This window comes from Phaeodactylum tricornutum, chromosome 13, assembly GCF_000150955.2.
Source record: "Phaeodactylum tricornutum CCAP 1055/1 chromosome 13, whole genome shotgun sequence".
Taxonomy (NCBI): Eukaryota; Bacillariophyta; class Bacillariophyceae; order Surirellales; family Neidiaceae; genus Phaeodactylum; species Phaeodactylum tricornutum.
The window spans coordinates 815,314-840,637 of NC_011681.1; the positions used below are offsets into that span (position 1 = coordinate 815,314).

Below are 25,324 nucleotides of genomic sequence, written 5' to 3' on the forward strand. Positions count from 1 at the left end.
TTTGGTGACGTTTTCGGCCAACGGCGCGAGATACTACGTACCGCAGCGTACACACTGTACCGGCGTCATCATCCTCAATCAGTACACTGGGGGAAAACGTTAATTGTAAATCTGCGCGACTGTCGTCTCCGCGGACGGAATCGTGTCCTCCGCGGTGGAGCGCGCTTTCGTTTACCTAACTAACAGAAATGTAACTACCAGGGAGCGGTCACTTGGGCCAGTTTTGATAGGGTTTTTCTATTTGTCTGTGTCGTGGAACCAGCTACATATTAAATTTGAGAAGTACCAGTTTCGGCGAGGATTGGTAGGTTCAAAGGTGACGTTTGAGAATGTCTCGTTTGGAACGTGGGATCGAGCGCTCGTCCATCGCACGCTCCCGCTCGCTCTAGAGCGCTATTCTGGTTAGAGCGAGCAGCTACACCCTGAAAACCCACTCGTACGACCCCCCCCCAATGTGTTGGTCGTTCGTTGCCTTCCACTACCTGCTACCTGCTAAGCCCCGACAATAACAACAATAACAACAACAATACCAAACAATCATTTACCGAAGGAACGAAAACGCACGAACGTGATAACGTGAACCCCATACGACGGACGGTACCAGTCAAGTCGTATTCACCACCAACAACGTACCTGTTGGCACGGTTGAGTTTTCTTGTTCCAATCCAACTCGCCATTGCTGTCAGTCCGATTGCTTGGCGTCTCGTCGCATCGATCCCGTCTTGGTCCATACCGATCCGACGACGTCCCCCATCTGGCAGTATTTCCTACACAGCACCACGCCCTTTCTTCCTATATAAGTTTATATATACACACATTTGCAGCTCCACGTACGAGGTGTCTACATGCCCACAACACACACACAATGAACAGCAATCACAGCCAGTCGACGACCACTTCGACGCCGGTAATGGACGGCGGTGGAAATGCCGGGCCCGAAACGTTGGCCGAGATCAATCACGGTGCCCAACGTGTCGCTCGGGAACTCGTCGACTTTTTGGCCCCCGCCAGTAACGCTCTCCCGGCCTTGACACCGCCCAACGATTCCGACGAAGCCACTACGGATCTACAACTGGCAATCTGTCGGAAACTGCGTGAAGTAAGTCTATCAAAGCACCGTTTATGTGGGACAGGTATACATGAGTTATGGATCGGATGGAGATGGGATATATATATGCATATATGTGGGTTGGGGTAGCAGTGCTCAGGGCACCAAGTTCCTGCGGCAACTTGCGCTCTTTTTTTTTAGTTCCCGTTGTTAGTGTTGGGGTAGAAAGTCTACTTTGTGTCATGCTGTTCTTGATGGACGTGCTCACTCACATATGCAATTTACCACTTGTTGCCGATAGCTTTTGCCCACGAACAAGGAACTCTTACACAGAGCTCAACAGGGCCACTGGATTCCTGTCTTGTTGTCGTGGTTGAATTTGCACGAACGTCCAGCCGTTCAGGTGGAGGCTCTCCTAGCTCTCACTAACATTGCCGAACTCTGTGCCCAGCAGAGTTATTTTCAAACCGCCTCGCAGCAAACGTCCGCCGTGGCTGCCGCGGCACAAGCGGCCGTATCTGCCGTTAAGGGCACCACGCCCAGTTGGAACGACGCCATGGAAGCGGCCAACAAGTACGCACCCGCCAAGTATCCTTACCAGAACTTGGTCGCCCCCGCGCCCGGATCGGTACCCTTTCCACCATTATCCTTTTCCCAAACCTTATCGCCCGAGGCCGTCATGGCCTTTGACGCGAGTCTCATTTCCACCATACAAAGTAGCGCCGCCAACGAACCGAAGGATCGTACCCGAAACGCCGCCGCCACCTGGACCATGCCTCCGGCGCCGCTCTTTCCTAACGCACCGTCCCTGCCCGGATCCATGCAAGGCATTGCCGGGGGAATCAATTTCACGTCTCTGGCACCGCCACCCGGTGGAGCGCATTCCAGCGTCCCGTCCAATTCCTTTTTGCCGCCCCCCACGCCGGTCAGCATGACGGCATCCAACGCGACCTTTCCGCAGCAGTTGTCGGCATCCTCGCAACACTTGCTGTTGCGACACGCGGACGCCATTCCCACTCTCATTGCGCTACTCTCCAGTCCCAGTAGGGAGGTTTACGAACAAGCCATGTGGATACTGGGTAGTATTGCCGCGGGAGATTCACCCGGAACGACCGCCAATGTTGACGGCAAATCCGTCTCGGCCCGGGACGTTATCCTGGCTGCTGGAGTCATGAACCAAATGCTGCGCTGTCTCGAATCACACCCTGGTAATTTGAGTCTCCAGCGGATTGCGTCCTGGACCCTGTCCAATTTGGTGGATGGCATCTTTCAACAATCCCACGGAGGCAAGTCCTCCGGTTCGAACAGCAACGGCATTGTTGGCAACCCTAGCAACAACAACAACATCAATAATACCCACAACCACGCCGCTACTGCCATCATTCCGGGTAGCATCACCGGCGTTTTCAAGCCCAACAATAGCGCTGGGGGCAATCACGGCAGCGGAGATTATTCCAGCGCCGACGAGATTGAAATGATCACTTTACTTCCAGTTTTGAGGCGACTATTACGCATGTCGGATGCGGAAGTCTTGTCGTATACTTGTTGGACCCTCTCACACTTGTGCGACGGCCCGTCTTCCCACATTGCTGCCGTTGTGACGACACCTTACGACTCGGGCGCACCGCCCGGTGGCCTCGTTCCTCGGTTAGTCGATCTTCTGATGCACCCTTCTTGGCGGGTCACCAAACCGGCGCTCCGGACGATTGGCAACATTGTTTGCGCCGAATGCAGTGACGACGCGCTCAGTGCGGGACCGACGACGGATTATACCGAAGTCATTCTCGAATGTCAGGCGGTGCCGCGACTAAAGGAACTGGTGACGCATTCCAATCGCGAAATTCAAAAAGAAGCGTGCTGGACCTTGTCCAACATTGCGGCCGGTACCGTCGATCAGATTCAAGCCGTGATCGATTCGGGAGCTATCCCGCCCTTGGTAGAACTGGTTCAGAACAAAAAGACGGATCAAGAAGTCCGTAGCGAAGCCTGTTGGGTGGTTTTGAACGCCACTAGCTGTGGAGGCGATTCTCAGATTGAGGTGCTGGTGGACGAAGGATGCGTGTCGGTTTTAGGCGTGTTGCTGACGGAAGCGAGCATGGTCATGATGGCCCTCGAAGGACTCGAACGCGTACTGCAAGTCGAAGAAACGCGCGAAACGATGCGACGGGAGCGGATCGAAAACGGAGAGATTGAAGACAACGAAGAGACGCGGACACCAACACTGGTCAGTGCTTCGTTATTGGAAAAGGCGTTGGACAATCGATCGAGTACGGCCGTAATTAAACGCGCCGACCGCATTTGGAAACAGCACTTTGTCTCGTGCGCCCTGTGTAAACAATCGTTTTCGAAGCACCGCATAGCCGACGCTTCCTTTTGCGAGGAATGCAAATGTCACGTATGTTGTAACTGCAACTGTCGAATATACCATCTCGACTACCAGGAGGAACTATGGGCGGCCACGGAAGAAAAGACGGAGGCCAAAAAGAATGCTAAAAAGAGCAAGAACAAGAAAAAGAAGGAAAAGTTCAAGCAGAAAAAAGCCAAGAAACAGGAAGAGCCTGACGACAAGTCGCTGCCGCCCCATGAGGAGCTTGACGAACCGCACGAGCTCGCCATGGTTGGCAAGGAAGAAACCAAAGACAGAGAATTGTCGGCCGCGACGCAAAGCAGCAGTTCCTTAACGGTAGCGTCGACGGTGCCAAGTAAGACTGGCGAGGTCGTCGAAGTCGACACTACGGTGATGGAAGATGACGACGAGGATGAAGAGGATGCTGGACACAATCAAATAGATTTGGTGCTTTATTTGCAACAAACGGGCAGTATAATTGCCCTGGCCAAGTTAATGGATGCGTTGGAGTACGGCGGGGATGACTACGACGAAGAACTGGATGATTACGAGCGTAAAATGTTGCGCGAGCAACACGTTTTGCGCCAGCAACAGTCGGCCCATTCGGCGCACTGAGACTATTCTGGATCCACCTACGAGTTGCGTAGAATTATTGCACAATTCCTGGCACCCGACAGGAATCTCTAGATAATGTACCTGTTAAAACTACTATTCTTGAACTAAAGTATGAGATATGGGGACACGCCAGCAGCCAGAGTAGCCAATCCGTGCTAGTACGTGGGGATGCCGCTCGACAGCACATCTCCAGTCTTTGACTCGTTGTCGATACGGTCGTCGTCGGTATCGTTATCGTTATCGTTATCGCATGGAACCTTCCATAATCGTTGCAACAATTGGTAGGCTCTCGGATCGTGCTGTCGGAGTTGCTTCCGGTGGAACGGAAACCACTTGTTGTATTCCGTATCGGTGTCGACGCCACCCAAAAAGGCCGTGGACAATTCGGCCCAGTATTCCATGGCATTGGTACAGGCGTAGGCCCGTGCGTGCGGTCCCTGCGGGCCGTGCACGGGCACGCTCTCGTACAGTCCCTCTTCCAGGGCCAGTCGGTAGCATTCCTGAATTTCGGCATTGTCGTAGCCCTGTGGGACGCACAGACAGTGGTAGGCGTGACAGAATTCGTGCAAGAGGACACCACCGGTTCCCCATAGGGCCGCATCCTTTCGGTATTCGTCGGCGTCGTAGAGCTCGACACCGTGTTGCTTGGCGGGATGGCATTGGTTGTGGGCCAACCAGTCGGCGTAGGGGTGGAAACAGAGTCCCCGGGCGCGTACGGGAGAGGCGGCGGGTCCGTAACGAAAGTCCCGATTGATCCAGAGTGGGGTGGTGCGTCGCAGGGTTCGCACGGCGTGGGGCGGTAGGCAGTGTACCGCGTGTGTTAAATCCTGTTCGAGACGGGCCCGGAGGGTCGGGTCACCGCCGTCCCAATTGGACTGGAAACGGACGGGCCAGCCCGCGAGGGTACTCTGGACGTATTTGTTTGTACGGACCGTGTCCAGTGGTGTGGGATCGAGACGGCCGATGTGCAAGTGTAATTGTACAGACCGGGGTACGTCGAGTGGGTTGTCGTCGTCCTGGTTGTTGTCGTCGTCGTCGTTGTCAATATCGGTGGGTACAAAGGCGTGGATTCGGTGGGATCCGTGTCGGACGTGGGAGCGTGCTCCGGGTCGACAACAGTTCCATCCCCTCGACGACGTTGTTGTTGTTGCTGACATTGTTGTCTGTTGTCGGTACGTACTTGACTTCCAATATGTGAACGGTGTGGTCTCGTCGTCGATGGGGTCTATAGGCCCCGAGTATGGTCGAGGGATCGAGGGACGGAATGGTGTCGGAGGAATGGGCGGGGGATGGTTCCGTGGCGAGGACAAAGGCGTGTCCCGTGTAGGTCTGTTCGACGTGATCATCCCGGGTAACAGTGTCGGTGTCGGTGTCGGCGTGTGCCATTGGGTAGAGTTTCCGAAAGTGATGGGGACGACCCTGGGCATCCATCCAACACCAGACGAGGGGTATGGACAAATGATTGCGGACACAGAGTCGCAGACTGTTGTCGTCGTTGTTGGTATCGTCGTTGTTGTCGTCATTTGTGCTACCGTCGAGGTCACTAGTACGGTCGTCCTTGTTGTCATATCTACTACTGTGGTCGAGGTCCTCGACGGTGCGCACCCGACCGGCTCGGACGGCGCGAGGGGCCGTGTCTGGTTGCCAGAGCTGGCCCCAGGGAGCGGCGGCCCGGGTAGCGTTCGCCGCCGCTTCCGTCACCCACCGGGGTTGGGCAGGGAACGGACGGTGTCCGAATGCCGTACGGATGGAATGCCACCACGTCGTCGTCGTTGTTGTTGTGAATGTGGATGACAAGGAGAGATCCCCCATTCCGACATTCCCATGGGTCTTTTCACGGAACGACCGTGCTTTGGGAATGGACTCGAGGCCGTTGGGGTGAAAAGGTCTCCGTTGCAACGGAGAGTGGAATGCCTCTCGGCACCCAAGCTACCCTACCCGAGGGGTATATATATATATAGTGTGTGGCTGTGTATCCAACCAACACATTACTATTTGTGTGACTTGTGATTGACAGTCATGTGATATGTCACTATAATATATATATATGTATTGTATATGTTGTGGGTAGTCTTCTGGAAATACCTACCATTGGATAGAATTGTGTCGAACCAGAAGGGGCGGGATATGAAGAACGACCGGATTCGGTCCGTTGAGACACGCTCGCCACAGTGGGCCCTTACGGTAAGTGGCGAGCGACGAGCCGGGAGTGGCGAGTACCGAGTGGCTACCGGTCCCGCAGGAAAATGTCCACGTACAATGCGGGGACGGGGAGTTTCTACGAACCACTACCAAAACTACTGCAACACTCTCTACTACTACTAGCTACTACTGCTACTACTAGAGTAGTACTACGAGTATACAATTCGACCGCATTCGAGGTCAGTCGGTCTTGTCTTTTATTCGTCACAGCGATCGAATCGCATCCACGGTCCCTTTGGCGTCTGTGTTACATTTACTCCCTCTTCCGGTAGTGGACACACAGAAAGACAATTCAATCGCTCACGAAGGGAATTCCTTTCTCCACACGCAACACACATACACAACACACAGCACACACTGCGCCAATGCGGCGACGTTTGCAAGTCGACGTGGCGGTGGGGTCGACCGATCCTTCCGTGCCGTCGTCACCTACCGCACCGTCCCCCACGACGACTCCTCGTCGTCGCTCTCCGTATCAAAGTTTTCCTCTCCCCGCGTATTTACCCTTGTGTCCCGGTGGTGTCGCCTATCCTGCCGTGGGGACCGGCACAGACCCTCGCGACTGGCACGTTCTCGGGTCCCCCGTCGGTACCAGCAGTAGCACCAGTACTAGTAGTACTAGTCCCAGTGGCAACCAAAGTCCGTCTCCTGCCGTTCCCATCAGTACTACCAATACCAGCGCCAGTACTAGCACGACGAGTCCGAATGCTGCGACGGCGATCCTCCCCCGGGCTACACTACAACAACTCGCCGCACGTGCCAAGACCAACGACGATCAACTCCGACAGTACGCCTTGTTGTACGCGTCGCACGAGGCCAACACGGCAAGCTCCCTGTCCAACACTGCAACAACAACAACGACACACGTCTTGCCCAGCCTCGCGATACTCACCGAAGCCGTCCTGGGGCGCCTGACGGGGGTCGCACCCTCTCACGTCAAAACGGCGGTAGATATACTCCTCGGCCCCTTTTTTCAAGATCCCAACGATCCCCCGTGCCCGCAATCCGCCGACGACGTTGGGAACTGCAAACCTTCGGCCGTTGCTACCGACAGCCGTATCGGTACCGGTATTGGTACCAGTGACGGCAGCAGCCGTACCCGTACAACCAGCTCTAGTACTACCCACCACCACCACAGCAACAATCACCACCACAACCACAGTACCATCACCACGGCGCAACGATTGCAAACGCTCTTGGACCAGGCCGAACGCGAGCACCAACAACAGCTCCACCAGGACAAAGAACCCTCACCCACCACTACTCGGCGAACCCGGCCCTGTGGATACGTCTTTCAGCGAGGAGATATTGCCTGGAACTGTAGAACCTGCCAGACCGACCCCACCTGCGTCATCTGTGACGCGTGCTTCCGGGACAGCAACCACGAAGGTCACGAGGTGTACTTCCACCGTACCACACCGGGAGGGTGTTGCGATTGTGGGGACACCGAAGCCTGGAACATTGCCGGTTGTTGCGAACGACACCGTCCTCCACCAGCGCTACTTTCCGACGACGCCCCGCATCACCCGGACGATCCTTTTGAAGCCGTCCGCGCCAGCCGCCGCGGATACACACTGGCCCACGAAACCCTCACCCTCGAACCCACCGCTTTGCCGCCGCGTCTTACTGCCGCGTTGGCCGTCGTGGTCGGAGCCGCCGTACACGCCCTACTCGATGCCGTCAACGGCGCCGGGATTGGCGCCGATCCCGTACAGTGGAAACGACAATGGGCCGATGAGGCGGCCAAAATTGCCAACGGTGTCGTGCACCCCGAAGATTACGCCCTGGTCCAACCCAAAGACCGTCAGGGCAATGACGACGACGCGGCGGCGGTCCCCAAAACATCGACCCACCCGTTTCTCTGCAAGCTTTTTGGGAGGAGGCCCCTGCCACCACTACTGCATTTCCCCACGGCTTTCATTTGCAACTACGACTCCACAATGACGACGTGCACACGTTCGATGAAGTCATTGAGGCTCTACACAAACCCCGGTCACTGCGACGCCACTCCGAAGACCGACAATCTCTCGTGGCCCTCCGTGATCACGCTACGGAAATGACGCACCACGTCGACGCTGACGGACAAGTCACGGTCAAAACATTTACTTCCTTTCCGGCCGCCCTCCAGGGATATCAAAGTCTCAAACGACGGGGCCTGCACTGCGCCGTGGTTAGTTCCGTGCAAGTCCAAGCCGAACACCGTGCCCGTGCCTTGGCGTCGTGGCTGTCCGAAATTTCTGCCGCCCATCCCGCCGCGGCCGCCCTGGTCGTCCACGCCTTGGTACAAGTAGGCGAAGGCGATGAAACCCTGGCGGACTTTAGTGTGTGGCCCCGAGCGCGTTCGATTCCACCCTGGGCCGCCACGGACGCGTCCTCGGAGGAACAGGCCTGTCTGCGGCGCTTCGCCGCCTTTCCACCCCATTTACCTTCGAGTTACGTCACCCGCGAACAAGCCGAACTCCTCCACGGCATTGCCCTGACCGTGCAAGTGGCGGATTTTGTTCACGTCACGGGCGCAGATCCGCATTTTTACGGACGCGTGCCTTACCGACTGTGTGCCGATCGGTACAAGAAATCTCCCCACGCCCTGTGGGGGACCCTCCCGCAGTGCTACGTCGACCCTACACCACCACACGCCAAACACCCCCTCCTGCAGCGATTGGCGACCGTGACTACTGACGGTACGGAGAATACAACGAATCGCGCGGACTGCTGGAAGGATGTGCCGAATGCGTTGACGGAAACGGTGTACGTGGTCGATACCGATTTGCGGAAACAGCAAGAGGCGGACCGGATCACGTCGACGGTCTTTCCACATCGCTTGCCTGGCTTGCAACTGGTCAGTGGTGTTGGCACGATTCGTCTGGATCATCTCGACGCACGTCGACCCCCGTTGCCCAGTCCAATGGATTGGCGGCATCTTTTGGCTACGTCATCTTTTCGGGCCCCCGCGTCGACAATTCTCTGGTTGCTCTTGCTCGATCCCTATCCGACGAAACAAGTTCGCGGTGCCATTCACGCGCTTATACTGTCGCTGCTCACGGACGCCCGCTTCAAATCACGGGTTGCTGGCGCTCTTGGTGTCGCGTACCGACCGTTGAGTACTCTGTTTTGCGCCGGCGTCGGGACGGAGGCGGACTCGCCTCTGCATTTTACGGTGCAAATTTTTACGGCAGGCAGTTTGGTGCGGGCTCTAGGGAGCGGACCCGCGACTGAGGCCTTGCTGATTTCCGACGACCCGAATCGGGCAGGGCACAGCGAGGCATCGATTGGTGTTTTCACATCACCCATCGCGCACACGATCGTCCGATGCATCCACACGAACTTGCTGGGTGCCACGAAAGAGGTCAATATGATTTTGAACCACACGACTTCCGGGACGGATGATGCGGAAGAAGATCCCGTCTTCCAGCCGTCGAACGATAGTTTGTTGCCGGCCTTGACGTACGTGGCGGGAGAACATCCGCTCATGACACCCTTACCAGCGGCCCCGGACGACGGCTTTTTGGATTCCCGGTCGACCCGTCACAAGCGGCTGCCGCATATGCTGCGCGATTTAGAATACGTCATTGAGACACCTGGTACCGCAATCCGACTTCTCCTACCACGGCGTTTCCCGGTATACCAAGGGCCACCTTTGTCCATGCGAGGAGAAGACGTCTTGGCATTTCCCGTCGTCTTTTCCCGCATGCTGCGGCTGGCTCAAGGAATGGATCCACAAAAGCGTAAGATTTCGGGAGGGCATGTCGAGTACGAACACATACGATGGCTGGAAGCGTTTGGGTTGAGTCTTAACTTTGCCGGCGCGCGCGACGCCTTGTCGGAAAGCCCGCCGCGAAGCAGCAGCGTCGCACTTGGTGCAGATTATATGGAAAATGTTATGGGCGTGCGTGAAGCTCTCGGGAACATTGGTGCATCCTTGCTACGTGAAATAAAGCTTTGGCTGTATCGCGAAGGTATGCTCGAGACAGGTCTTCCGCTACCACCCGGGGGCGCCCACGGAGCGACGGATATGGCCCAGGTGGAGTCACTACAGCGGAGCACTCTACACGTATCGGGATCGCAGAGCACGTCCAATGATGCTTTATCCAATAGCAATGCCGGTGCTGTTGCTCTGGCTTGTGCCACGGGCGTGAAAATGACAGAGGCCCAATTAAGTCTCATTGAGAACGTGTTGAAGGCCGAAGCGGTGGAGCGCTTCCACTCCAAACAGGGACAAGTGTTGACGCCCAAGTCTATGGGTCCAGTGATGGGCGACTGGCTGCGCGTTCCGCATTCACCACTCGCGGGAGATTCTCTTTCGTTTCACATTCCCTTGCATCGAGCTTTGGCGGAAAGCATTCGATGCGTGTGCGCCCTTTCTGTTTCCGAGGCATCGAGAAAATCGGAACCATCCGGATGGTGGAAGCTTCCAGTCCTTGACGGAATTCCTACTAGTGTGTCCTCTGACACATCTAATCCTTTGACTAATCCACTTGTTCCCCTGATGCGTTCAACCTTGCGCTCTGGAAATTGCCGCGTCGTTTGGACGGCGGGCCCAGATTGCTCAGCGCAAGAAGCACAGAGACGACGGTCCCGTTCAAGAGCCGTTTCTGCTAACATTGCGGTGGCCAAAATCATACATTCCCTTGCGGACCATCCAATCCGGTGTCTGGCAGCGGCACAGCAAATCGACCGACATTTGTGGGCAAGAAATGGGAGCTCGGTGGCCGGAATGGCTATGAATTACTCTGGAACGCCTTTGTGTCGGTCGTTCCGTGACCTCGACCTGCTATTGGTTCAGCTCTCGGCCGCTGGAATGAGCGTTGGCCTTGGTGCTCGAAGGGTGTTTTCGCTTTTGTTAAGTCGTTTCAGTATGGATGGGTATTTGTGTGATCCCGAAAGACGATCGCAAGTTAGCGGATCAAGCTCGCCTACCGGAAACGGAGGTTATGGTGCAGGCTCGAGTGCTTGGGTCAAGCCCCCTCGTTTGCAAGATGCCGAGCACGCCGTTATTTTATCCGAAGCTTTCTTTTCCACAATGTGTGTTCTTGTTACCGAGCTGCCGCCGCCACCCCCTGTTTCTGTTGACGATGACACCTTTTTGAGACAAAGTGTGAAACGGGAGTTACTTCATGCGTTGGCGGCCGAGCCTCGCTCTCGTAGTGAGGCAATGACAGCCGCTGCGGTCGGCATTATTCGAAAAGAGGATAGCGAAGGCTCGTCAAGAACAAGCGGGGGTGGAGGTCTATTTAAGCAAACCTTTGCCGAAGTATTGAACGAGATTGGCAAACCAAAGAGTCAAGGGTCCTCGCGAGCCACCTCTGGTCCTCCGGCCTTTGAATTAAAACCCGAATGCTGCGATGAATACGATCCGACCTTTTTTCACCTTCGGCGTCAAGACCATCAACATGCTATGGATATTGTTGCACGTTTGCGTAAGCAAAAATGGGGAAACAGCAAGGAGAAAACGGAAACATATTGCCTTCCTATCGTTTGCACCCCGCCCAAAGCCCATCCCCGTTTCCTCGCTTGTCGTCTTCTTCTTCATTTGCCAGCAATCGATGCAGCAATTCGTCGCTCATTATTGTTTGCGTTGACTGGTGGTTCATGGCTTCCCCCTCCGGAGCCTCGAAAACCTGCTCACCCTCCAATTGATGAAGATGTGGAAACCTTTAACACGTTAGGAGTATCAGATACTGCTCCCAGAACTATAGGAGATGGTGACATTCCTATGATCACTTTCAATCGGAGGTTGTTTCAGTCGCAGACATCATCCTCGAGTTTTCTCAAACGCATTGGAGCTGACTTGGAGAACGCAACACCTTTTTCCAAAGAGATCGTTGCATCGTCTTCTGTCTCCTTCCTTGAAGTTTTGCAACTTTTGACTCTCCAAACTCACACTCTCGAAGATTGCGCGTCACTCCATCGGTTTCTTCCGGATCTTGATGAGGAATCGAGAGCGCTTTCCTTTGGCTTGTCCATCAATTCCTATCTCGGACGTTTAGTTCGAGTTCCCGAAAGTCTTGTCGACGTATGGGCACTTCAACCTTATCCGGAAGGCCCTTTGCGTTCTAAAGGGACAGGAAAGAAGAGAGGGTCCATTCTAGGTTTGTTGATTGCCCTTTACGAACACAGAGATGATCACGGAAATTCAAATGAATCTGATGGAGCCGACTATGGACAAGGCGACGAAGGCCATGGTGGAGCTCGGATTTTAGCTTCTAGCGGACTGAAGTGGCTCCTCAGGTTTGTAAATGCTCTAGTTGACGGCGCTCCGACTGTAGGAGCTGCATCACACAGTGCAACGAGTGGTGGACCGATTAAGCCGGAGCACTATACGTCGCCAAAGCATGAAAGCAGCGTATCCTCGTGGACCATCAATGAAGACATTAGGTCCACGATCCAAGGGATGTTGTTTGGTCTTCCTGATTTATGGCCTCAAATCAGTGAAGACAAGCCTGCAGCTTCTGATAATTCTGCCGCCAAGAGTAAAGAAGCTGGCAAGGCGGCACAGAAAAGAGTCATGGATTTAATGAAGAAAAAGCAACTTAACTTTGCTTCCACGATTGCTCCGTCGAACGAAAACAAATCGGACAGTACCGTTAATGGAGACCAGGACAGTGAACTTTGCATAATTTGTCGATGCGATGATGCCGATGGCGAGAACAACGGTCCGCTTGGTTACCTTGGTCATGTACAGCGCTCTCGTACAGCTCAACTGAGAGCCACTGTTGAGCTCATGCACTCAGAAAGGCCAACGCCAACCATTGGACAAACGTATCGAGTGGTGGGGCACATGGGGTGCCAGGTGCGTAAAAGAAGCCTGTTTATGAAATGCAGTTTAATCTATTTTCTCACCTTGTAATCTCATTTATAAAGCTGCGTGAAACAGAAACGCTTGATTCGACACCATTGACATGCCTACCGAAAGGAAGCGTCGTGACCGTGTCAAACACCTATGCATCAGCCGAGTACGATATTCTTTCTCGCCGGGTGTTGGTGCGTCACGTCTCCAAGGACCCCCATACCCGTGCCGATGTGGTGTCAGAGGGATGGGCGAGTGTTCAGTCGTCACAAGGCTACGTTATCTTGAGTCCCTTGGTTTCCATGTGTTACACAAACTCTAGATGGGGAACGACCCGCCCTATCATCAAACAATGCGGCCACGCGGCTCATTTAAAATGCGTCGAGGCACACACGCTCTCTCTGCACCAGCGAGCCGCCGGAGATCAACCTTACGACGGTCGCTTTGCAGCGAATATTTCAGACGGAGAATTTTTGTGTCCTCTGTGTAAGCAACTTTCGAACATCTTAATTCCCAGAGATAGCTTTGCGCAGGCTGTATATTCTTCTGACATGGAGATAGACGAAAGCGTGCTGAAACCATCTGAAACCAGACGAGAACATCGAAAGACAAGAGCTCTTCTGGTTGGGTCAGGGTTATCCGAGCAAAGAATGGCTAAAATGAGCAATATGGGACGGAAGGCTCTAAACGATTTCGGCACAAACCTACACGTGGCTATGGGTGTTCCGTGGGAGCGATCCACGCCTGCCCAAAAGAGACAGCACCAACGCTGGCATCCTGCTATCCACAAATGGGACTACGAAGAATCTGTTGATGACGATACGGAGGGGTATACTGGGGCTAGAATGAAAAATATTCTTCGCATGTTCCGCCAGCAACTTATCGCATGGGCAGCAATTGGTCACACCGCCGCAGCTGCAGAGTCTAGTACACGGGGTGTCGAAGAGGTTTTACCGTTCGGAATCGTCTCGCAGACTTCCGATCCGTGGTCCGATTACAACATCGAGTCGAGAGATAGGCACCCACTCCTCCTAGAGCTCAAGCGTACTTTGACGGCAGCCTCGGGACTGCTTGAGGTCCTTTGTTTTGAAATGCGCTCTCGCCTTGCCCAACGTGAGCGGTTGGCTTCAGACACGTTTATAGTTAACAGTTGCCTCGCTGACATTCTCGATGGATGGTCTTGGATCATGGGTATCTCTTCCGTACAATCGAAAAACACAGCCGCCGACTTGGCGCTATGGAGTGAACTTACAGCTCTCTTGTCATCGATACCTTGCCATGTAGCCAGGGACGGAGCTATTCCACAGCGAGGCGAAGCTCGAGCTACAGCTGCTGCAATGTGGGCAGCACGCGGCATTGGTACCACCGATCAAAGGGTGGGCGAACCTCCGGCTCCCTTATCTATTACCCAAATCTTCTCGAACAAAACAACTAATTTACCCCCTATCGCTCGTGACTGGGGAACGACGGATCCCCTGTTGAGTCCAAACGAAGATCCTCAATTGGACATGCCCCGAATTCCATTTCGACCTGGAATTGCGACTGCTTTTCTGTACACTCCGCTTCTCGCTTGGGATGTTACAACTTTGGCTGGTGCCATTTTGTCCACAACATTGCTGAACGAAAGCAACGACCTGCCGACCAACGACGAGCTGATGCGAATTGCTCAGGTATTGCTTGTAGGTCGTCTCATACAAGCCTTGATTACGCCCAAAGGTATCGAATTACCGGACGAGATGGAGCTCGACGAAGAAGACGCATGGTCCGCCAAGGAAGCAGAATGCGAAGGGCTCGCACTTGCTCGTCTGGTTGCTCATTGTCAAACACTGGTAACGACTAAATATTTGGACGGTGGCGCGAGTCTTGTTGGTAGCACGGAAGACCTTTCATCCAGAGCGGTTCTTGCCGGAGTTGGTCGAGCGATACTTCCCTTCAGCCGGACGTTGGTGCTGTTACTGCGCGCGTGCCATTCGGCAATTCGAGAACGCCAACGAAAGACGACAGGTCACGAATTGAGATCTGACCTTCCACCGGATGCGTTGGATAAGCTTCTTTGCAATGCCGATCTCATGACTGCCGAAGATGGCTTCCACATTTTTAAAGCGCTTCAGTGTCCTCTTCCCTCTGCACTCATTGCTTCGAATTCTGAGTGGTTTTCTTTAATAAATCGCTGGCTGGTTGCAGTTGTTGGTCTCGAGCTGCACCATGGATCTATGGGCCGACACATTGTTCCTACAGTAGTTTCACCTGGATCCACAGGAGGTACATTCACGTTGGCGGACGAATTGCCGCCGCGTACCGACAGTTTGGCAGGAACGACTTTACAGGCACACAGAAGTGAAGATACGAGCCCTGATGTCCGGATGGGAGAGAACACTCAGGAAAGTAACCTACCTTGGAACCAAGTAGCAAATCAAGCTCGTCTAGAAGAACTTGATCGAGCTATCCGGAACGGAGGTGGTGCGACACACCGCAATTTAGGCGGTGGTGTTATGATGGAAGAGGACAGTGATGAAGAGATTGTGGATGAATTTGAATTGGATGGACCAAGGGATATGATTGCAATTGCTGAACAATTGTTGGGCGTTACGGGTCAAGCAAACGCGGAATCGAACGACGAGATTGGCGAGTCTTCCGAGGACAACAGCGACTCCGGCTCGGAAGGCGAAAAGCGTGATGCTGATCGCGAATTTGCTCATGTTTCCCGGTCTCCCATTTTGTCTTACCAGCCGAGTCTTCTTGCAGTGGAAGAAATCGGCCCCGGTCGTCACGCCACTTTGTTTGAATTTTCCACCGCTAGCGCCGTTATGTCTGACCTTAGTCACTTTGGGTTGAAACATCGCAGAAACATACCGACATTCAGCTTGATTCGTCTCCCCAAGTCTTTTGTAGAATTGTACAATCTCGTCAACAAGATCAAGGGCCGCGAAGACGGCACGAACACGGAAGAAAGCGAAGAGGTAAGCAACGCGGAAACAGCCATTTGTCTATTGACGGGTACCGTAATGCGTTCCGGATCAGCGCGGCGGTCGGGATACAATCGCGCGCACCGACTTGCGGGTGCCTGTACCATACACGCCCGGAAGAACGGGTCCGGTATTGGTATTTTCTTCCTGGTCCAAAAGTGTACGGTCCTCCTAATGCACAACAACAAATCGGCATACTCTCCCAGCCTGTATGTGGATGAACACGGCGAAGAAGATCCCGGGTTGCGACGGGGACGCCCGCTGTTTTTGAACCAAGCTCGATACCATGCACTGGAACAATTGTGGCGACAAAACGGTATCCCTCGTGAAGTTGCACAAATTCGGTCGACTTCGGATCGGGTCATTCGAGATAATTGGTACTAAGTACCCCTCTTTTGGATGACAAGCACTCATACGGTAATGAATAAGCATAGGATGTTCCCTTGTACAACCATGTCCTGGGTCTAGCTAGCTGCAGTGAAGTGTATGTATGGCTTTAATCAGGGGCGACGCATTGATATCGATCATAGATTCTGCAAGCCAAACCACCCGAATGAGCCAGTGTAAGCTCTTTCACTATTCGTCCCTACTATTCCAGTAACTTAATCTTCGTTAATGACTTCGTGCGATCCTCGAGAATAGGTATTATTACTTCCACTACTTACAGGTAAGTAGGTCCAACGGCTTTATAATTACTGAAAAAACGTTGCAGAAATCAAGAATGTAAAATGTGACAAATATCCAGTGTGGTACATAACTAAAATGGACGTCTTCTCGACAGAGATTCGACATACGGCCCGGAACAAAATCCAAATCCATACTGGCACTGGACAGGCGAATGACCGACGCAAAGACCGAAATACCATATGCAAGTACCAAGGGGAAAAACCTTTCAAGTCGAAGTGATCACCGAACACCATGGGAGTTGTACGGAACACCGCCATTCGACAATCGCTACTCTTCCCTACACAAGCCTTTTTCTCCGGCACCAGGCTACCGTCGTCCATTATGGAGCGGTGTCGGTCGTTGAGGATCATGATGGTGCTGCATCTAATTGTACTGGTAGTATTAATGAGTGCACCAGTGAATGCTGCCGTCTTTCCCGGGCACAGCAGCAGCAGCACGGCACCGTCAACAACAACAAAAGGGGCGACAACGACATATATTCGTCGAGAATTGCAAGAGGAGAAAAAACAGAGCATTGTACAACAATACGAGCTATGGGAGGCGGAAGAAATCAGTTCCCAGATACAAAAATGGGCTTCCCACTATCCCGATCTACTCCGCGTCACTACCTCGCAAGAAGCCTACGGCTTGCCTCGAGCCGGAGGGGCCGACGATTGTCCGTTCGACAAGGGCGGCGACGGTTGTCTGAACTATATACTTACACTACAAGACTTTGTGAAGCATCCGGAGGGATCGGCGACGTCCAATCAGCTGCCGGAAGTCCTCTGGAGTGGTGAAGTCCACGGCAACGAACGGGTCGGCCCGACCGCCGTACTGGAAGCCGCACAGCTTCTCATGGAAGCGGCTTCGTGCATCGCACATCCCCGGGTAGCACTGCGAGATAATCCCAGTGCCTGGAAGCTAGAATTGACCAAAGCACGCTCGTGTCGGGAAGAAATGAAGCACATGGGCCTGGATGAAAGCCACATCCAGTGGTTGGCCCGCCTTGTGTCGACTCGACGGATTGTGATTATCCCGACCGCGAACGCACTCGGGTATTTCCGTAAAGTGCGCGAAGAAGGCAATGTCGACCCGAATCGAGACTTTCCCTATGATTTGACTGATCCCACGCTCTGCATGCAATCAGTTGCCGCCCGGACTTTGAACGAGGTCTATCGGGAGCACTTGTTCCAACTTGCCCTTACCTTTCACGGTGGTATGGAAGCGATTGGGTATGAATGGGGGGCTCCAACTTGGAAATCGAAAAAATCGCCGGATGATTTGGCACAACAAGAGATCGCCGACGCGTACAGTCGCTACGCCGGGGGATGGTTCGGAACGCGAAACTACCAATACGGCCCCATGAACGATCTGGTGTACCCCGTGCGTGGTGGGATGGAAGACTGGGCCTACGCAGGCTCCTGGGATACTGATAGAGTCATTGCTTGCCGACCCACTACATTTGGGGGCTACCCAGAAGCCAAGACCGTCTACGACAACTCCACTTTACGGGTCTTTAATATGCTGGTGGAAACCAGCAATGACAAAACTCCGCTCAAGGATCAACTCGGCACATCCTTGGACGTTTTGAACTCTGATACTACCGGTAACGGCCACGTGTCCCGCAACATTCGATTGGCCTTGTTATCGGCGGATTTGGTACAGCCTTATGTGACACTGCAACGAGTGAACGACTTGCACCTGTCCGACGATGTAGTATCGCTCTCACGAGAGGATGGTCACAGTTGTCAAGGTACACGCACAGTGACGATCTCCTCAGAACGCCCAACGGTCACGTTGGAGTGGACGGTTGGAGGGGCACTACAAACCCATGAGACACAAGTGTTTTACGCCAAATGGAGCGATCTTCCCTTGGAAAAACTCGACTGTGTGAACACACCGAACATTCAAGACGTGGAAAGTCTCATGATTGAAGGAACCATGACTTCAGTTACGTCCGGTACCAACCATTTCGCCGACGCCAAAGCGACCACGTTCAAGTCGACCATCGATGTGCAAAACTTTCACGCCCACGACAAGATTGTGGTTATTGTCATGGCCACGGCTGATCAAAATTGGCATACACAAGATCCCAAGGACGCTGTTGGTCCGGAGAATAGTCCACCTCAATCGCACATTGCCAACGCCCGCATCAATGCGGATTGGTACTTTGCCAAAGAGAATGGCAAAGTCGTTCAGGGCCGCCGCGAATGGTTTTCCCAACCTTTGACTATCGAGATCGGTGAATTCGCCACCAATGGCATGGGCGCCCACGGAAGCCTCGTCGTCGAAACCTTCGAATTGTCGAATCGCCTCGGGGAAACGACGGGCGGCGGTTTCCCCACTGGTGGTGTGCGTCCCAACGCGGGCGTGTCTCCCGGTACGATACAACCACGGTCGCTGTTCCGAAAGGTCGCCGCCGTTGGTATGCTGGTATTTGCAGCGATCGCTGTGGCATACGGGGGGCGGCTCTACCTACGGAACAAAATGCGGTCCAGTCGACGAACGCAAATTCGTAACTACATTCAGGACGAAAGTGCACCGAGTCCGGGGTTGCGCGATACAGCGCGTGTCAACGGTGCCAGCAAGAGTGGATACGTTCGCTCGGCATTCCGAGACGATTTGGATCTCGAAGAAGAAGATCCTCGACGAGAGCAAAGAAGCGAAGTGGAACTGGGACAGTACACTTAGTAGGTCCACTACTTACCGCGGCAAACGGCAAAACCTAATCTGATTTGTCAAACATCATAAATTGTAGTCTAATCCATGAGACACTTTTGATCGCAACTAGCCAGAGTAATACATTTCAATATCGATCAACGCAGAATACAAAGCTTTATCTTCCTCCCTTGCGTTTCTTACCGCCACCACCTCTCACTCCTTTACCTCCTCCTCCTCGGCCTTTGGCTTCCGACCTCGACAAAGCCTTTTGCGCAATTTTCAAATCGGTAGAATTGGCCATGCCCTTCATGTTGGCAGCTCCGTGATTTCCGCGATGGTGCAGTTTGGCATGCTTGGCATCGCGTTTCTTTTTCCCTGGGATTTTCCCTTTGAGTTCGTTCATGAATCGTTCGACGTTCCCGGCGTACTGCTGAGCCGCATCCACCGACTTTTTCTTGGCACGACGATCCGGATTTTGGTGGGGTTGAGTTGTTTGGGTGTTGCTTTTGTGGTGGTGGTGTTGTCGTTCGTCGCCATCATCCTCATCGTCGGAATCGTCGGGCAAGCGTGTGGATGTGGTGACAATCACGGCTCCTCCCCAGTGCGACTGTGTTGCTTCATCTTGATACGTTTGTACGTGTTCCACCGGTTCTTCCATCCGCGAGTTGTGCGTCTCCGTCGCCGGGCTTGCGGTTGGCAATCGTGGTCCCCCAATTTCTTCCAGAATTCCCGACAGCAAGTCTTCTTTTTGTTGTTCGGCTTCTTCAATTTGTTCCAGTACGGCTTTTTTCATTTCGGCGCGTTGTTCCAACTTGGCCTTGCGGTCCTTGACCTTTTGCATGGCCAAGCCGTAGACCCGTCGTTCACGTTTGCGCGTCGAAAATCCCTGCAGGTAGGCCTGTCGGGCTTGCGGATCAAAGACGATTTCTTCCCCCCCGCGATTGGAAGGAGCCCGGCGCGGCGCCTTTTTCCTATTCTTGCCCATAAGGAAGACTACGACCGAACGACGATCGTGTCCAAAAGTGTCGAGTCAAAATGGGATTGATTTCTGTAATCTACTTTAACGGAAAGGAGACTGATAGATCTGTGAGGGTGGTGGTTGCTATTGTTCGATTGTTCGTTCGTCCTCGAGGTGTGCGATACTGGTTCCTTTTTTTGTCTGTCAACGATCCACGCTACTAGCTAGAACTGCGGCCCCATCCAGTCTTTCCAATGGTGTGATGGAACCGAACGATCCCCAAGGGATGCACGATAACTTCCAGTTCAGACGGACCGACAGGAAGACAGACGGGAGACACGCAAGGGCTCCCCGGAGGTAGATAGCGTTGCGGATCGAGTTCGTCGAGTGGTACGGCAGTACAGACGCTTCGGGTGTCACACACGGATGTGACAGTGAGTCTCGGACATACTCCATCACGGCTTCCACGGTACATTCGCGCGAACAACGTGTGGACCCCATCAACAAAGCCTTGTGGGAGATCGAGAAAGACCCGTTTTGCAGTGCGTCGACCATGCCAACCCGGTTTTCTCGTGCCGAATGGGGATGGAACGCAAGACAACTGTCGTCCAGCAGTACTGGAGAAGAAGTGTCTACAGTATTGTATGAAACGTCGATGGACGTCGCACGGACTGGGTTATGCGGCGGTGCTGACGGCTCTGGCCGGACTCGGTTACCATCAACGTGTCGTGCGATGGTACGGGAGGACGTCCATTGCCCCGACGTTGGACTTCCCGTCTATCGTTACTACTAGTCCAACACTGACGCACGGGACCGACCCCACTCGGCATACATTCTACCTACTCCCCGTGCCGGAACTCACCACCTGGTTGGTGGGGAACTTTACGTCGGAAGCCGTCCACTTTTACAACCATACGATCAACGAAGAACGGGCCGAAATCTGGCTGCATCGAGGATTCGAACGTCTGCAGCACCACCACGGACGCACCGAAGACCCCGACGAAGCACACGTTGTGATTATACCAGCCTACCTGCATTTCAACGCCTTTTTATTGCGCAACCTCGGTATTGCCGACGAGGCAACGCACCGGGGTCGACGCCAGCGTCCCGTGGAACAACACGACACGGAACGTAAACCTAACTCGTTGCCCTGGACAGCCTCGCTCTGGGGTCCGGAAATTATTCGCCGGGTACGGGTACACAACGTTAGTAAACCTCACGTTTTGGCCGTACCGACCTGGAATCCTAAAGTCAGTCGCAAAATTGGTCTCCCGACTTTGGTGCACTCGTTGACCCGTAACGAAGTCAATCTCTACGCCTTGGGCCTGGAACGCAACTCGTTTTGGTACCATTTACCAACAACACGCATACTGCCCGTTCCCTACGTTGTTGCCACCGCCGACCACGCCATTGCAACGGCCTCTCCGGCGCTATCGATGACCCCACGAACGCCGTCTACCGCCACTACACCGTCCACCCGCACTATCTTTTTCGCCGGCGATGCCCGTCCCAACGCTGGCTTCTGGTCCGGTTGCCATCGAGCGCAACTCCTATTCCCACTCGTCAATGTTACCCTATCGACGACGGCTGCCACCTACCACATGGACGTGCGCGTGAGCTCAAAAACTCTTCCCCAGCGACTGTCCCAAGCCGCGTACAATGATCGAATACGGACGGCAACTTTTTGTTTAATTCTTTGTGGGGATACACCAACGTCACGCTCGCTGGCATCGGCCATGAGTCGCGGTGGGGATCCGAAACGTGACGAGAAGGACGACAGGAACGGTTCCATAGATTCGGGTTGCGTTCCGCTGCGCATTGGATCGCGTTGGCGAGGATTTTGCGACGCACCCTGCCGGGAGGGATGGGGGTGGAACGTGGCGAATCGTTCCCATTTGCCGTTCGGTGGCACAATAATAGATTGGTCAGTCTTGCCCGAACTCGACGAAGCCGCCTTTGCTACTGATCCGGTAGGCACAATCCATACTTTCTTATCCACTACCAGCGAAGCGCAGATTGCCGTATGGCAACAAAGGATCCGTCGCCACGGCCAAGCTTGGATGTACGGTTATGGACACCCGGTCACGTCCAACGACTTTGGCAGGGCCGTCGAGTACGTCTGGCGTTCCCTCGCCGACGCCTTGCCACGCGTCGACGCGTACGGTCTGGCAGAGTGACATAAGTTACAAGCCCATTGTACAGAAGCAGCTAGTTTACTCCTCTTTCTATCTCTGGAACAGTACTCTATAGTGGTGTATCTTCCCGCTGCATAACCTACGGGTCTAGAAGGTGATGGAGCATGCTAACGTCCAAGTGACATTGGTGTGTTAAGTTTTGCCATAAATTCTACAAAATCACTGTAAGTACATATTTCACTTCTTACTATTGACTTTGATAAAAATGTCACAAACGGTAACATTTGAACTTTCTGGTTCTGTGGTTTGCTCACTGTCAAGTCGCGATCCAGTCCAAACGGCCATATTTTCCTTTCACGGTCACTCTCTGGATCGCTCGCTGTGTATTGTTCCCAAAACGACAAGTGGCAATTCTTTCGTACAGAGGGCTCGCCATCGTCGTCGTTGTTTCCTTCGCAATGATCATGGAGCAACTCATCCCCATCGCATCCAAGCTACAGGACGTCTTGGGAGCGCTTGGGCAGAGCGCGTCCCTGGATCTTCCGCAAATTGTCGTCGTTGGGGGTCAATCCAGCGGCAAGAGCAGCGTTTTGGAGTCTCTCGTCGGTCGATCCTTCTTGCCCCGCGGTACGGGGATTGTCACCCGTCGTCCCCTCGTTCTGCAGCTGTACAACACACGCCAAGACACTCTGGAGGACGGCGATGAGGATGAAGAACCCGACGAAGTCGTGGACGATCGCGAATGGGGAGAGTTCCTCCACGTTCCAGGCAAAAAGTATTTCGATTTTGCCGCCATTCGAGAAGAAATCGTCGCGGAAACGGATCGCTTGACAGGAAAGAACAAGGGAATTGACAGTGAGCCCATTCATCTAAAGGTATTTTCGCCACGAGTCCTCGCTTTGACGTTAGTCGACTTGCCGGGAATTGCCAAAGTTCCCGTTGGAGATCAGCCAGACGATATTGAAGCGCAGATTCACGACATGTGCTTGTCCTTCATCAGCAACCCGAATGCAATTGTACTCGCGGTTACGTCGGCCAATACGGATCTGGCGAACAGTGACGCCCTCAAGTTGGCTCAGTCCGTAGATCCGGGTGGTCACCGTACGGTAGGGGTGCTCACCAAATTGGATCTCATGGACGAGGGTACCGACTGCGTCGAGTAAGTAGGTCGTGCGGACATGGCAACTGCCGCTATGGCTTTGCCCTACCATTGTGTTTCTTACACGTACCTTTCATTGCTGCTTTGCATAGTATCCTAACCAACCAGGTCATCCCACTCAGCAAGGGTTATATAGCTGTCGTTAATCGTGGACAAAAAGACGTCATGTCGGATCTAAGTATTCGAGATGGACTCACCAAGGAAGAGGTTTTCTTTCGCAACCATCCCGTTTATTCCAAGGATCGCAACATTCTTGCCAAGTGTGGAACCAAGCATCTTGCCAAGGGGCTCAATACCATTTTGATGCACAATATTCGGGATTGCCTTCCGGATTTGAAATCGCGAATTACACACATGATGAACGAAGTGCAACAAGAGCTGGAATCGCTTGGTAGTCCTATCCAAAATGCCTCGCGGTCGGCTCGCGGATCGGTTTTGCTCAAGATGCTCTCAAAATTTGCCAACAATTTTGCCAACGTCCTAGACGGAAAAGGACCTCAAGAGTCTACCCTTAGCAGTCGTCTCGGCGGCAGCATACACCAGCACCACGGCTACGCCCACATGCACGAACTCATGGGTGGAGCCCGTATCTCCTTTGTTTTCACTGAAGTCTTTGCCAATTCACTAATTGCCGTCGGCGCCTTTGATGGGCTTTCCGATGACGAAATACGCACCACCATTTGCAACGCCAATGGTACCCGCCCGGCGTTGTTTGTTCCAGAAATTTCCTTCGATATCCTCGTACGTCGCCAAGTCGCTCGACTCGAACAACCAGGAGTGCAATGTGTGGACATGGTCTACGAAGAGCTTCAGCGGATTGCGGCACAGTCGGAGCCCTCTGAAATGACTCGCTTTCCGTTATTGCGTGACCGAATGGTGGAAGTGGTCATGAATTTGCTAAAACGGTGCGTCGGTCCCACACAAATGATGGTATCGAATCTCGTCAAAATCGAGTTGGCCTACATCAACACATCCCATCCAGACTTTATTGGTGGATCCCGAGCAGTAGCGCGTCTTATGGAAAAGATTGGTAAAGAAAACGATCGGGCACGTCACACCAACGCCGATGCCGCCAACGCCACCCCCCTCTCTCCCACCTCGCTCAACCATTACGGTTACGAAGACGCCATCGACCACGAAACAATGTTGCATTCACCATCAGGCAACACATACGACCGCCGACCCAGTCACGCCGGGCCCGGTGCAGGCCCCAACCATACGACCGCGGGTAGCAACTCGGGAATAATGAACTTACTCTTTCGCGGAGGAACGGGTGCCAAGCCTCCCCGGCCGGCCTCGTCCAGCGCTAGCGTACCGGGAGGTCCGCCCAGTATCGTGCATCTTCCTCAAGTGCAGGACTCGATGAAGCCAACCGATCTGCCTCCGACCGAGCGTGAACGTGTCGAAATGGAGGTCATCAAGAGTCTGATCGAATCATACTTTTCGATTGTCCGGAAAAAGTAAGTGCTTACGAAGGAGTAGCCACCAAATGTGTTGAGCTTTGAAACAAATTAGTTGCTCACAGCCATGCTTCCGACTGTAGTTATATTGACTTGGTGCCCAAAACTGTCATGTACTTTTTGGTCAACCATGTTCGCGACTCTTTACAGAACGAGCTCGTTTCGGAGCTGTACCGCGACGCCGAAGTCGGCACGCTGATGCAGGAGGCTGAAGATATTGCTTCCCGTCGCCAAACCTGTATCGAAATGAAGGACTTGCTCCAAAAGGCGTTGGAGATTGTGAATGAAGTTCGCGACTTCAATGCATTCAAGTAGGTAAG

General features: G+C 53.6%; 8 protein-coding genes across 8 annotated transcripts; 6 read left to right on the forward strand and 2 right to left on the reverse strand.

Moving 5' to 3' along the window:
* Nucleotides 1-2,054: 2,054 nt before the first annotated feature.
* PHATRDRAFT_1457 (predicted protein) lies at nucleotides 2,055-3,188 on the forward strand (the record flags this gene model as incomplete). Its single annotated transcript, XM_002181595.1, has 2 exons — nucleotides 2,055-2,346; nucleotides 2,542-3,188. Coding segments are annotated over 2 exons (939 nt in total), but the record flags the coding sequence as incomplete, so codon positions are not given.
* Nucleotides 3,189-4,165: 977 nt separating this feature from the next.
* PHATRDRAFT_47502 (predicted protein) lies at nucleotides 4,166-5,858 on the reverse strand (the record flags this gene model as incomplete). The annotated part of the gene is made up of 2 exons (XM_002181775.1): nucleotides 5,191-5,858; nucleotides 4,166-5,138 (listed from the first exon to the last, which is right to left on the reverse strand). The coding sequence occupies exons 1-2, from the start codon at nucleotides 5,820-5,822 to the stop codon at nucleotides 4,166-4,168; spliced, it is 1,605 nt and encodes a 534-aa protein (XP_002181811.1). The 5' UTR covers nucleotides 5,823-5,858.
* Nucleotides 5,859-6,137: 279 nt separating this feature from the next.
* Nucleotides 6,138-10,661, forward strand: PHATRDRAFT_37731 (predicted protein; the record flags this gene model as incomplete). The annotated part of the gene is made up of 5 exons (XM_002181596.1): nucleotides 6,138-6,194; nucleotides 6,355-6,391; nucleotides 6,564-8,044; nucleotides 8,092-10,626; nucleotides 10,650-10,661. 5 exons carry the CDS (start codon nucleotides 6,138-6,140, stop codon nucleotides 10,659-10,661), a joined length of 4,122 nt encoding a protein of 1,373 aa, XP_002181632.1.
* Nucleotides 10,662-14,227: 3,566 nt separating this feature from the next.
* PHATRDRAFT_47503 (predicted protein) lies at nucleotides 14,228-16,414 on the forward strand. The gene has a single exon (XM_002181597.1). It carries the CDS (start codon nucleotides 14,337-14,339, stop codon nucleotides 16,347-16,349), a length of 2,013 nt encoding a protein of 670 aa, XP_002181633.1. The 5' UTR covers nucleotides 14,228-14,336; the 3' UTR covers nucleotides 16,350-16,414.
* A 469-nt stretch (nucleotides 16,415-16,883) lies between these two features.
* Nucleotides 16,884-19,438, forward strand: PHATRDRAFT_47504 (predicted protein; the record flags this gene model as incomplete). The annotated part of the gene is made up of 1 exon (XM_002181598.1): nucleotides 16,884-19,438. One exon carries the CDS (start codon nucleotides 16,884-16,886, stop codon nucleotides 19,320-19,322), a length of 2,439 nt encoding a protein of 812 aa, XP_002181634.1. The 3' UTR covers nucleotides 19,323-19,438.
* A 29-nt stretch (nucleotides 19,439-19,467) lies between these two features.
* Nucleotides 19,468-20,277, reverse strand: PHATRDRAFT_37734 (predicted protein; the record flags this gene model as incomplete). The annotated part of the gene is made up of 1 exon (XM_002181776.1): nucleotides 19,468-20,277. One exon carries the CDS (start codon nucleotides 20,275-20,277, stop codon nucleotides 19,468-19,470), a length of 810 nt encoding a protein of 269 aa, XP_002181812.1.
* A 561-nt stretch (nucleotides 20,278-20,838) lies between these two features.
* On the forward strand, nucleotides 20,839-22,427 carry PHATRDRAFT_47505 (predicted protein; the record flags this gene model as incomplete). Its single annotated transcript, XM_002181599.1, has 1 exon — nucleotides 20,839-22,427. Exon 1 carries the CDS (start codon nucleotides 20,895-20,897, stop codon nucleotides 22,425-22,427), a length of 1,533 nt encoding a protein of 510 aa, XP_002181635.1. The 5' UTR covers nucleotides 20,839-20,894.
* Nucleotides 22,428-22,762: 335 nt separating this feature from the next.
* On the forward strand, nucleotides 22,763-25,319 carry DYN1 (predicted protein; the record flags this gene model as incomplete). The annotated part of the gene is made up of 4 exons (XM_002181600.1): nucleotides 22,763-23,544; nucleotides 23,637-24,595; nucleotides 24,668-25,004; nucleotides 25,088-25,319. Exons 1-4 carry the CDS (start codon nucleotides 22,844-22,846, stop codon nucleotides 25,317-25,319), a joined length of 2,229 nt encoding a protein of 742 aa, XP_002181636.1. The 5' UTR covers nucleotides 22,763-22,843.
* Nucleotides 25,320-25,324: the final 5 nt, after the last annotated feature.